The sequence below is a fragment of the Perognathus longimembris genome, chromosome 2, assembly GCF_023159225.1.
Source record: "Perognathus longimembris pacificus isolate PPM17 chromosome 2, ASM2315922v1, whole genome shotgun sequence".
Classification (NCBI taxonomy): domain Eukaryota; kingdom Metazoa; phylum Chordata; class Mammalia; order Rodentia; family Heteromyidae; genus Perognathus; species Perognathus longimembris.
The window spans coordinates 47580176-47594009 of record NC_063162.1 but is presented as its reverse complement, the minus strand read 5'-3'; the positions used below and the strand labels follow the sequence as shown (position 1 = coordinate 47594009).

Sequence of the window (13834 nt, the reverse complement as noted above, 5' to 3'; positions counted from 1 at the left end):
GCCAACCCCAGGAAGCAAAGTCCATGAGACTGTTATCTCCAGTTAACCACCAGAAAACAGAGGGGTTACAGTTACATGAGTCAAGTAATGAGTGCAATTCCTTTTGAATGAACTCTGAGTTTCTTTTTGAATCTGAATCATAAATAACTGTTTCCCATCACTATGTTGTTCTTAATCCACCAAGGGCCTTGGTGATAGAGCATGTGTGAAAGAATACTCCACTGTTGTCTGGAACATTCTTCCAAGTCACTGACATCCATTCTACAAGCTTTGACAATCTTATACAGGAAGTGACAACAATGTCACAACTGCTACCCAGCCAATAATATTATTTTTGTCAATTGTGGGGCTTGAACTCAGGACCTAGGCACTATCCTTGAATGCCACTTCTGGTTTTTGAGTGAGTGGTTTATTGGAGACAAGAGTCTCATGGGGACTTTTCTGCCTGGCTGTCTTCTAATCATGATCCTTAGATCTCAACCTCCTGAGTAGCTAGGATTACAAGTGTGAGTCACTGTGTCTAGCTGGCCAACAATAATTTTAAGAAGCCTATTAACTCCAGAGATAGTAAAAAATGTGGAAAAAACTATATGTATATATGTAAATGCGTCTTCTCATTGTTTCACATGCATTATCTAGCTTAAACTTTACTCTAAGCCCATGGAGGTAGTACTATTTTACTACTGTACTACTACTACTATTATCATACCCTTTTATTTATTTATTTTTTTTGGCCAGTCCTGGGCCTTGGACTCAGAGCCTGAGCACCTTCTCTGGCTTCTTCCCGCTCAAGGCCAGCACTCCGCCACCTGAGCCACAGCGCCCCTTCTGGCCATTTTCCATATATGTGGTGCTGGGGAATGGAATTGAGAGCTTCATGTGTAGGAGGCAAGCACTCTTGCCACTAGGCCATATTCCCAGCCCGTATCATACCCTTTTTATAGATGAGGTGACCAAGACTTGGAAAGTTTAAATAGATTGCTTGGAAGCATTGGTATATGGCCAAGGAAACAATGAAACTCAAGGACTGTTCTTGGGGGGCTAAGAATATGGCTTAGTGGTAGGGTGCTTGCCCAGCATGCATGGAGCCCAGGGTTTGATTCCTCAGCACCACATACACAGAAAAAGCCGGAAGTGGCAATGTGTCTCAAGAGATAGAGCAAAAAGAAAGCTAGGGACAGTGCTCAGACCCTGAGTCCAAGCCCCAGGACTAGCAAAAAAAAAAAAACAAAAAACTGTTCTTGCCATTGTAATATAGTTGCATTACCACCATCCATAAATACCTTTGATGTGGATTGTGGATGCAAGAAAAACATCCCAATCTTTTCAGAGAGCCAGAGGGTATATAGTGCTACATAAAGAATTTCCCAGAGGTTACTGACTGAAGACTTAAATAAAAGGACTCCCACAAATACCTTCAACAAAGTCTAGATCATCTGATTTGGATTTCTAATTTAGCTGAGTGGGCTCCTCTGTTTTGATCAAAATATTCTCATTTTCCTAATGGGCTACTGTGTGGCTCTGATTATTTTTCAGACATCTATCTTGTCTTGAGCTTTGTCAAAATTGATGGCATGGTAGAGTTTTCTAATAGCAACTGACAGAAAAAGGCGAACTTTACTGATGGATTGGGAGGGGGTGGGTTCACTTTAATGAATAAATGTACCTGCCACTCACCTCATTTATCATTCCAGCATGGTTTCAGACTCTGAGTACAAATTGTTTAGGCCTGCAAAGTCTGGCATTGCCTATCCTGCCTACAACCAACCTCCTCTATGCTTGTAATTTACGTAGCTGTTTTCATTGTTTCTTTTCATCTTGCTAGATGTGAGCTGAATATTGCTGAGGAATTTTACATATAACTGGACTCAGCAAAAGCAAGTGGTGCTCCATGGCAAGCAGAGCCCACAACTAATTATCTTTTTGAAACTTTAGGAGCAACTTAAGAATCTCCCCCCTCCCCTGGGAGTAATTATCAGTTCTAAAGAAGTGGTACCATTTCCTTTTAGGTATACAAGTCTTTAACCTGGAGGATGTATCTTTTATACTTATTAGATAATAAATCCAGAAATGATAGGTGACTTTTATAATGAGGCACTCAGTCAATTAACCAAAATTATTGAACAGAAGCTCTGTAGCCCAGCTCTCTGGACAAACAACACAAGGAATAGACTGTTCTTCAAAAAATATATCATGTAGCCAGGCGCCAGTGGCTCACACCTGTAATCCTAGCTGCTCAGGAGGCTGAGATCTGAGGATCTCAGTTTGAAGCCAGCCCAGGCAGAAAAGTCCCCATGAGACTCTAATCTCTAATTAAACACTCAGAAACTGGAAGTGGTGCTGTGGCTCAAAGTGGTAGAGCACTAGCCTTGAGCAAAAGAGCTCAGGGAGTCCCCAGGACCAACTTTTATATATGAAAGTATATAATGTAGCTGGATATGGTGGTACATGCTTGTAATCCCAGCACTACAGAGGTAGAGGGTAGAGGACAAAGAATTTGAGGCCAGCTTGGCTACTTGGCAAGATTGAAGGCAACCTAAGCTACATGGAGAGACCCTGTCTCAGAATGAATGAATGAATGAAGAAAGAAAGAAAAGAAAAGGAAAAGAAAACATTTTTAATCATGTTATAAAAGATGCAGGAACTCTTAAAAATAAAGCATAATAAAATGCAAAGCATACTCCTTTGTTGAATTTAGACCATACCTACTGGAACAGCTCAGAAAACTCCACAAGATTTAGTATGTTTTGGAATCATCAGTAGGGCCATAAAGGGAAGTTAAGTTCAGGGAAGGACAAGGTTTGTACAAGTAGATGAAAAGGGGCAACATCTCAGACAGGGCAAATGACATAAAGAAAAATGACTCAAGTGCTTAGCATAAAACAAGTCTTCCTCTAGACTCGGGAGTTGTTCCAAGTCCTGTCACAGCTGATGAACACCTCCTTGGAACACAGAGTGCTTAAAATGGATTGGGTTTTCCTTGCTCTGAAAGATATGTGGGTTTGAACTCAGGGCCTCATGTACTGCTTGAACTATTCCTCCAGCTCTGTGCTTGCATTTTGTTGCTATGAAAGACATTAGGCACACGATTAGCACAGTTCGTGGAATTTTACACAGTTTTAGTACATTTGTGGCTAATTTGCATCATGGAACCCACTAAAAATATTTACTCCTTGCTTCTGTTAGAACATGTTTTGATATTCTAATTATTTTTCCATCCAGACTTAGAGAGTTTTCTGTTATTCAGTAATAATGACAGATGAAGAAGTCTTTGCTTTTGTCTCTAAGATTGCTTCTTAAAGCTATTTGACTTCTTTGGGTGGGTTTTTTTGATGAGTGTGTGTGTGTGTGTATGTGCGTGCGCACGCACATGCATGGATACACGCACACACATGCGCAAGGGCATGCCCAGATGTGCACTCAGGACCTGGGCGCTGTCCCTAAGTAATTTTGCTCAAGGCTTGTGCTCTACCAGTTGAGCCACAGATCCACTTTCAGGTTTTTTGGTGGTTAATTGGTGATATGAGTCTCACAGACTTTCCTGCCCCAGCTGGCTTTGAACCTTAGTCCTCACATCTCAGCTTCCTAAATAGCTAGGATTATAAGCATGAGCTACTGGCACCAGGCTCCAGGTTTTATTTCTTTTTTTTTTTAACTCACGGCCTGGGCTCTGTGCCTGAGCTCTTTTGCTCAAGTCTAGAGCTCTACCACTTTGAGGCACAGTGTCACTCTTAATTTTTTTATGGTTAATTGGAGATAAGAATCTCAAGGACTTTTCTGCCCAAGCAGGCTTTGAACCACAATCCTCAGATCTCAGCCTCCTAAGTAAATAGGATTACAGGCATGAGCCACCGCACTCGGCTCTTCAGTTTTCTTTTTTTAAGGTCTCACTGTTTAGCTGGCCTAGAACTCCTACTACACCGTCCCATGTGCTAGGATTATAGATGTGCCCTACCACTTCCAGCTATTTTTCTTTTTCTTTATTCAGTCATTTACAGTGATGAAGTAGTCAATTATGGACTACCAAGTGAAACATCAAGTAATGCACAAAGTAAATTTCCAACTTTTGTGTGAATGTTGACAAGCTGTGAGAAATGCTAGGACAAATGCAATGTGGAAATCTGCTGTAATTTAACCTACACCGAATATCCCAGAGCTCTCTCTACAGAAAGGTAGGGGCTAAAGCAAAGCAAATGGGCGCTCAGGTAAGAGAAAATAGCAGTTTGCTTTCTTATTTCAATTAGTCCTTGGTTCTTCCCTCCCATAATTGGAGTTTATACTTATTTTCCAACAGTCTTTCTGTTTCCAAAACTCTTGTGATCTCACATAAAAAGAAAAGTGTCCTTGAACTCTGAATAATATTGGGCCTCTCATATCCCACAAGAATAGATTATCCAAGGCTAGGGCTTTTTCATGTTACTCAAAGCAGAAATGAGAGATAGATCTACTTACTAAGAGTTATCTTAAAGGAAAAATAGCTTGAAATTTTTAATAATTTTATGTGGAAACATTAACTTCATTGATTGGAATATTAAACAGTAGTTAATTTCTTCAGAGTTTAAAGCTTCATCTTTACTCAAGGTCTTAAGGAAATATAAAAATCATATAATGCAAAGTGCTGTTTAGATTAGGATCTGGTTCAAAACCAGCCTAGGAACAAAGTCCATGAGACTGTTTTCTCCAATTAACTACTGAAAAGCTAGAAGTAGAAGTGTGGCTCAAGTAGTAAAGAACCAGCCTTGAGTGAAAAAGTCAAGTAAGGGGGCTAGGGATATAGCCTAGCGGCAAGAGTGCCTGCCTCGGATACACGAGGCCCTAGGTTCGATTCCCCAGCACCACATATACAGAAAACGGCCAGAAGCGGCGCTGTGGCTCAAGTGGCAGAGTGCTAGCCTTGAGCGGGAAGAAGCCAGGGACAGTGCTCAGGCCCTGAGTCCAAGGCCCAGGACTGGCAAAAAAAAAAAAAAAAGTCAAGTAAGAGCACAATACCTTGAGTTTAAGCCCAAGTACCAACACAAAAAGAAAAGAAAGATTGCAGAATATATTCAGTATGATGTGTTTATAAAAAGCAAGCAAAGTAAAGTTTAAAGAAGAAAGTAAGAAAAATGTAAGAGGGCTGGGACTATCGCTTAGTGGTGGAGTGCTTACATGAAGAGGGAACCCTGGGTCCAAGCCCCAAGACTGCCAAAAATAAGGTCAGTATAAATAATAAAAATAGTTTCCTCTTCTTTTTAGAGGCAGAGTACAAACTTGAATTTAAGCATTCCAGGACTAGCATTTTTTAAAAATTAAAAAAAAGGAGTTGGGGGGGGTGATGATTCATAATTCCTTTAAAATAAGAAAGAATTGATGGGCACTGGTCGCTCATGCATATAATCCTACCTATTCAAGAGGCTGAGATCTGGGGCTGGGAATATGGCCTAGTGGTAAAGTGCTTGCCTCGTATACATGAAGCCCTGGGTTCTATTTCTCAGCACCACATATGTAGAAAAAAGCCAGAAGTGGCGCTGTGGCTCAAGAAGTAGAGCAAAAAGAAGCCAGGGGACAGTGCTCAGGCCCTGAGTCCACGCCCCAGGTCTGGCAACAAAAACAAAACAAACAAGAGGCTGAGATCTGAGGATTGTGGTTCAAAGCCAGTACAGGCAGGAAAGTCCATGAGGCTCTTATTCTCTAATTAATCACAGAAAAAGCCACAAGTGCTATGGCTTAAGTGGTAGAGCACTATCCTAGAACAAAAGGAACCCAGGCATAGTGCCTAGGCCCTGAGTTCAAAACCCACAATTGACAAAAAAAAAAAAGAGGGCTGGGAATGTGGCTTAGCGGTAGAGTGCTTGCCTCGCATGCTTAAGCCTAAGGTTCGATTCCTCAGCACCACATAAATAGAAAAATCTGGAAGTGGCGCTGTGGTCCAAGAGGTAGAGTGTTAGCCTTGAGGAAGAAGAAACCAGGGACAGTGCTCAAGCCCCGAGTCAGAGCCCCAAGACTGGCAAAACAAAAACAACAAAGAATAAGAAAGAATCAACTGTTCTGATACTGATACCAAAGAGAATTTTTTCCCCAGATTAACTGTGTGAACAACTTATTTAACCTCTGTTTACATTCTATTGTCTATAAAATAGAACAATAGTGCCTATTGTGTAATATTGTAAAAATTATATAAGCTTAGTTATTGGAACAGTACCTGTCAGAGTGTAAACACTCAAATATGTTCCTAGTTAACCATAACAAATGGCATTCTTAAGTCTATCATTACAGTGTTGTAGAACTATGTATTATTACAAGATAAATACAGAGATATTCTTTGCCTCAGGTAGGAAATCTACCCAACAATAGGGCAAAAGTGTTTTGAGTTAGTGTTCTATGGTTTTGTCTATGTTTTGTTCAATACATAGTTATTGAACTCCTGTGTTAGGCCAAGTAGGGTACAGGACTTATTAAGTTGGTGCTCTACTATAAACAACTTCATCTTAAAATCTTTACATGTTACATTATAAGCAATATTTTTATACTTTTTTCTGCCCTTTAGCATTCCATAAGCAAAAACTAGACAAAGCAATCATGAAAAGAAGGATGTGAAATAGTAATTGAACTTAATTAATACTATGAACAGAATAATCAATAGAGACTGTGACCTTCCTGGGAGATAGTACCATGGTGGTGAAGACATTAATTGTGAAACTAAAAAGGGAGAACGTACTAATTCCTGCATTTATTAAATGTTAATGACATCTGTTTACATGTACCATCTTATAAACTATGCATGTGCTATCTCTTTTAATCTCCTTCTTTTGGTAAGGAGATTTTTGAAGCTTTTAAAATGGTATGCCTAAAGCCACAGCCAGCAAGTTCAGGTTAATCTAGAATTTGGATGCAATCCTGCTGATTCTTGCTGATTCTAAAACACATATTCGTAGGCACTTCAATATATCACTTTCTGTGGCATGAAATCAAAATTTATCCATCACTCAAACCTTTTGTTCCAGATCTAAAATACTGTTTACTCAATACCCACAGTCAACTCTCTGATTATCCTGTAGTAAGTTCGTGTTCAAATTATCATCTTCCTGTTTACTGAGTGATTAACCTTTTCTACCTAACTATAGGATTGGGACTCATAATTTAGTTAATTGATTTGACCAGTAGCCTGAATTTAAAAAAATAAATAACTCAGTCTCACTATATTGTCTAGGCTAATCTCAAACTGTTGGCTTAAGTGCTCTACCCACTCCAGCCTCCTAAGGAGCTAGGACTACAGGCATTTACCACCATACCCAACTAGAACAATTTTTATATGGAAGAAAACTTTAGGATAAAGTCTAGCCACTTAAGTTGGGGGATGTAGTTTAATGGCAGAACACTTAACCTAGCATACACAATTCCATCCCTGCATTCCATCCCCAGCACCACAAAGAAAAAAATAGAAAATCTAGAAAAGTCTAGAAAAAAAATAGAAAAGTCTAGAGCTGTAGTTGTCTAGTCCAAGTCTCTAATTGATTATTTTGGCTCTAGCTGAGGTCACTGAACTATGTTGCCTCTATTCCAATTTGTAGATGTTCTTCTTCAACTTGTTGACAGTGAAGATTCTTCTTATATTTAGAGATCAGGAAAATTAAGGCTTCTGGCAGTGTGGGCTTTCTGGTGTCCCCATCCAATTGCAGAAACACAGATTTCAGTTCAAACTATGAATACCTTTGTCATGCTCACTAGATAGATTTATAGTAACCAATGCTGCCTGTGGTTGTTTTTCCTTTGGATTATCCTGACAGTAGCAAATGTGGCATTGGTAAAATCTCAAAGGCCAGCTGCATGCCAGTGGCTCATGCCTGTAATCCTAGCTACTCAGGAGACTGAGATCTGAGGATCGCAGTTCAAAGCCAGCCCAGGCAGGAAAGTCCGTGAGACTCTTGTCTCCAATTAACCACCACGAAACCAAAAGTTGTGCTGTGGCTCAAGTTGTAGAGCAAGAGCTTGAGCTGAAGAGCTCAGGGACAGTGCCCAGAGTTCAAGCCCCACAACCGACTGACAAAAGAACGAAAGAAAAAGAAAGAAAGAAAGAAAGAAAGAAAGAAAGAAAGAAAGAAAGAAAGAAAGAAAGAAAGGAAGGAAGGAAGGAAGGAAGGAAGGAAGGAAGGAAGGAAGGAAGGAAGGAAGGAAGGAAGGAAGGAAGGAAAGAAGAGACAAGAAAAGAATCTCAAAGGCCATGTACTACCAGGTTGAAAGACAGATATGTATAGCTCAGTGGCCTGAGATTGCCAGGCTATCTTTAATCATGCAGTGCAGAAACTAGAACAAACTTATCAATAAATTTATCATTCTGAGGGGATGGAATGTGGCTTAATGGTAGCGTGCTTACCTAGCATGCATGAAGCCTTGGGTTGTATTCCTCCATACCACATGAACAGAAAAGTCCGGAAGTGGTGCTGTGGCTCAAGTGTTAGAGTGCTAGCTTTGAGCAAAAGAAACTCAATAATAGTCCCCAGGCCCTGAATTCAAGCCCTAGGACTGACAAAAAGGAAGGAACGAAGGAACAAAGGAATGAAGGAAGGGGAGGAAAGGAAAGGAAAGGGAGAGAGGAAGGAAGGGAGGGAGGGAGGGAAAAGAAAAAAATTATCATTCTGAAATATTTGTATAAGGCAAGGATTTCCTCTAGGAAACAAAGTCTCATGAATGGAAACTGTATGAAAGAGAACAAGATTGAAGTAGGTCTGCATTAACTCCAAAAGTCTTTAATAAATGATGACTCTTGGGCTAGAGGGGTGGCTCAAGTGGTACGGTGCCTACCTAGCAAGGGCCTAGGCCTTGAGTTCAAATCCCAGTTCCATTTTAAAAAATTTTTAATAAAAAATAATTACCTCCTTACAAATATTGATTTCTTTATCTTTTTACTATTTTTACTAGATAAGTGTAGACCATCTGTCTTTGCAAAAGGCCATGCCTTCTCTTGACAAGGGGCAAGGGTGGGAATTGGAGGTGCAGTATGGAGAGAAAGCCAAGAAAAACCTTACAAGGCAATTTTTTGGCTTCTGTTTCTTGGCCCTTCTTTGCCTGCTGTGCAGCCCTCCTGGGGATCACCAAAGAGACAGCAGCTTGTATGCATTTGAGAAAGTGGAAGTGGCTGCAGAAGGGAATGCTAAGCCTAGCACTATTTCATCTTTCATTTTAACACATAAAAGTGGTGCAGATGGCAGGGGTTGGGGGGAGCGGTGCTGGAATGCACATGTTCTTTGCCATAGGATCAAATAGAGTGGGATTTTTTTCATTGTTATTGAGGGAGAACATAAGAGGTGGCAACACAAATGGAGCCTACATTTGACTAAGTTAAATGCAATCCAAAGATTCAAATTGCTTCCAGATGGACTGTTAGAAGTTGCATTGTGATAAATTGATAATGACCTGTGCCTTTCCTCAAAGGCCTCAGGGATTTATTGTATCCATACAGCCCTGAGAGTGCATCCACAAAATTGTCAAGGTTTAAGATACACCCTTGACCCCTCCAACCATGTCATGTCTAGTTGTTGCCTTTGAAATGTAACCATAATAAAGGTCCTTGAGATACTACCTGCACAATTCCCCAGCTTAGTGTAATAAGTCTCAGCTTAAAAATACTGAATCAATAGGATATTTGTTCCAATCTGCTTCCATTAGCAGTTTGATGTGTGAAACAAGTCTCCATGTGAGCCCATGTCAGCCATGTTTAGAAACTGGTTGGACCATAAATCCATGATAGAGTTTTTTCCTAGTATACCCAAAGCCCTGGGTTCCATCCACTTCCTGCAAAGAAGAACCTCAGAAAACAGACAGTCTTGCTTCAGAAGATGCTATCAACCTAAACAGAAAGGTACTGTCCCAAGTGCACTTACAGAGCTGAAGGAGTAAGCTTTGAAGTGGGCCATACTACATGGGCAAGGCGAATTTTATCATTTTTAAGTCTTTTCTGTTCTAGTTACTTAAAAATCATAGTACTAGGGGCTGGAACTCTGGCTTAATGATAGAGTGCTTGCCTAGCATGCATGAAGCCCTGGGTTCAATTCCTCAGTACCATATAAACAGAAAAACCCAGAAATGGTGCAGTGGTTCAAGTGGTAGAGTGCTAGCCTTGAACAAAAAGAAGCTCAGGGACAGTTCCCAGGCCCTAAGTGCAAACCCCAGGACTGGCAAAAAAAAAAAAAATTATAGTACTAGGGAGGCTGAAACAGCAAGATTGCAAGTTTGAGGCCTACCTGGAGCACAAAGTAAGACTATGTGTCAAGAAAAAAATTAGTTAATAATAAAAACCATTATCAGTGCTAATCTGAGCATTGGAATTGTTACTTGGGATCCCTCCACTGGAATTACAGTGTTAAGAGGTGAAGTCTTTCCACTAGGGAGAAGGGAGAATAAGGCCCTTTGAGAGCCGCAGTTGCTGCCAATTTTCTGTACAAAAAACATTTCTTTTTTTTTTTTTTTTTTTTTTTGCCAGTCCTGGGCCTTGGACTCGGGGCCTGAGCACTGTCCCTGGCTTCCTTTTGCTCAAGGCTAGCACTCTGCCACTTGAGCCACAGCGCCACTTCTGGCCGTTTTCTGTATATGTGGTGCTGGGGAATCGAACCCAGGGCCTCATGTATACGAGGCAAGCTCTCTTGCCACTAGGCCATATCCCCAGCCCCCAAAAAGCATTTCTTACTCTAATTTATCTTATGAGATAGGGCTGAAAACTCACCTAACACAAACATATGTGATTGTCTCACCTCTGAAATTCTCCAGATAAGGAGAAAATGAGCTCTTTAAATGTTTAAACCTAGCCTGCAAAGCAGAGGCTACTGCCTATAAAGGAATTACGGAACTTCCAATTTTTGCCCACATATCAGATTTCACTGAAAAACATGATTTAAACATTGAAGAAAATGTGCCCACTTGCAAAATTTTGTCAGACCTCTGTTTTGTTTCAGGATGGCAAATTGAGTCATCAATCAGAATAAAATTGAATCCTGAAAATGTTTGGCATTGTCAAAAATTAATCAGTTCTATAGAAGTGATGATGTGACAGATATGAAATATTGAGTCATTGAGTTGAAAAGGAGGTTTTTACTTGGTATTGATGATGTTGATTTCTTTACAAATAGCTTTGCTGCTCAGTTACAGATAAGCCCCATGGCTGTATTAGTTTACCCAAAACAACCTAGTGCTATCCCACAGGGTCCATGTTTATTTCTGCTTTGAAACAGGAAATGGTATGATATTTGAGAGGTAGTCTTTGCACCTAGACAAGGCCAAGTTGAGCCCCAGCTCAGTCAAATGTAGTTGCATGTTCCTTCAGTATTCTGATCTGCAAAGTTGAGGTAATAACTGCTCCATAGAACTGTCAGGGATTAGATGAAAGGGTGCAGAGGTCTTACCTGGCTCAAGGTGTGTGCTTAGTAAATGGTTACCATTATTACAGTATAGTTCTTGTGTCTTGTGTCTCATCAGTGAAGAAATAAGATGTATGCCAACTTATTAAGCCAACTGAGGAAGTGAGAATTGAGAGAATTTATTCTTGACTATGTACTTTACTATTTTATGTCTCATGTGTAAATCTTCTCCCTATACCAAATTCAGGTGAGATTCCTTAGGACAGAAACATAATTTTCTCATTTCAGTGACAATACAAGTACTAGGCAACTAGGAGACTCTCTGGATATGACCTTACTTAGCACAATCTTACATATGCATACGCTTTCCATGAAAACAAGATTAGGCTGCTGTATAGGTATCTGAAAGTTTCCCTGTAACTGCCATTTCATCTTCAAATCATTCTGCATTCTAGTTGATTACTGAACCCACATTTAGCCATTGTATTGTTCCTATGTTCACAGGTATTATTAGCATTGCAGCTAGGAATGAGATAGCTTTCTTGTCCTATTATTAAATGAAAATCTTGATTTCTGACATCATGAACATTAACTACTGGCCCTTTATTAACTTTTCCATTTGCTTTTTGCCAGTCCTGGGCCTTGAACTCAGGGCCTGAGCACTATCCCTGGCTTCTTTTTTTTTTTTTTCCTCAAGGCTAGCACTCAGCCACTTGAGCCACAGTGCCACTTCTGGCCGTTTTTTATATATGTGGTGCTGAAGAATCAAACCCAGGGCGTCATGTATACAAGGCAAGCACTCTTGCCACTAGGCCATTTTCCCAGCCCCTCCATTTGCATTTTTATTTACTGATTTTCCAGTAACTTTGAGGTTAACACATTTAATGAGGACATCTTACACTTTATGCATTTTTTCTAAACTCTATTGATTTCCTAACATCTGATTGTCATTTTGAGGAAAACTTGAAAATACATTACTCTTATCAAAAACTCCAGAATCATATATAGATAAAAACACATCTATAAGAACTCAATATGTAATTGAGTTCCTTGTAGGCATAATTAAGTTTGTAACAGTTACATTTTTAGTTCTAAGAAGCAGGGCCATGGTTGATCTTAGAGAGTGTTTATTACTAATAGTGACATGCATTTATGTGGAGCTTTAAACTGGGTTTATCCTCACCAGGATGCTTCTGATCTGTGAGAGGTACAAGAGGCTATAGAAGTTCTTTTTCTGCTGTTATTATTCTGATGTTATTGTATTATTAGTACATGTTATTACAGAGTAATATATTTTATGGTAATAGTTTCATACATATGCACAAGCAGTTCTGTTTTTTCCATGAGTAGACTGGAGCCCAGAGAACTTGTACTTAGAGAACTTCTCTAAGTCTGGGAGAAAAATCTTGATCTATTTCTTAGCTTTTTGAGTTCTTGCTACAACTGGTAATTTACAAATACAGCCCCAGCCATCCACTATTTTCTGCCATCAAACACAACTGATTGTTCCACATAGCATGTCAAAATTCTTCCCATGTAACTCAAGACCATTCTTACTGTTTTCTTCACAGTTTGAACGCCATGATCCTGTGGATGGGAGAATTACTGAGAGGCAGTTTGGCGGCATGCTGCTGGCCTACAGTGGAGTGCAATCCAAGAAGCTGACCGCCATGCAGAAGCAGCTCAAGAAACACTTCAAAGATGGCAAGGTAGGTCTCTTTGCTGGAAAAGGGAAAGATGTGTGTGTCATAAAACAAAGATTACAGCTAATGAATCTCTCCATCCTAAAGGAACAAAAATCATGAGCAATGGTCAAGGAAGAAGAGAGGGAGAGCAGAAGAGCCCTCAGTTTCTTTTTTAGGCAAAAGGTAGCACCATGCACTAAGATTGAAAATTCCAAGAAAGGCTAGTTTGAATGGGAAGATAAATAATTGAGTTATGAATGTCTTGAATTTAAAATACCTGTTCATTGTCCAAGTAGTAATGATGATATTCAGTCTACCTCAGAGGTCTCCTGTATTTAGGATCATCAAATACATGGTTATAGTTAGCACCATAAGAACAGACTTCCCAAGGATAATATTATATAGAAGAAAAAAATCTGTGTGCCAATGACAAAATTTATTAGAACACCAATATCTAAACAACATGTAAAAAACCTAGAAGAATTAGAGAAATGCCTAAAGAGAGTAGTAAAATCAAAGCCAAGGAAGAAGAATGGAGAGCTGAGGATTCTACAGTGTCCCATGTAACAGAAGGTCCAGTTAGGTAAAGATGAACACACCTACATGGGAGCCAGTGGCTCAGGTCTGTAATCTGAGCTACTCAGGAGGCTGAGATCTGACGATGATGGTTTGAAGCCAGCCCAGGCTGAAAAATTCCCATGAGACTCTTATCTCCAGAAAACTGGAAGTAGCACTGTGGCTTAAGTAGGTAGAACCTTAACCTTGAGCAAAAGAACTCAGTGACTACATTTAGGCCCTGAGTTCATGGCCCACAACTGA

At 40.0% G+C, this 13834-nt stretch overlaps 1 protein-coding gene across 1 annotated transcript in view; it reads left to right on the top strand.

Annotated features, from left to right (window-relative positions):
- Micu1 (mitochondrial calcium uptake 1) overlaps positions 1-13834 on the top strand; it is a 149765-nt gene that overhangs the window by 108088 nt on the left and 27843 nt on the right. Inside the window, exon 9 of the mRNA XM_048338988.1 lies at positions 12902-13039. Coding sequence (XP_048194945.1) covers positions 12902-13039 — 138 coding nt within the window. The remainder of the gene's footprint in view (positions 1-12901; positions 13040-13834) is intronic.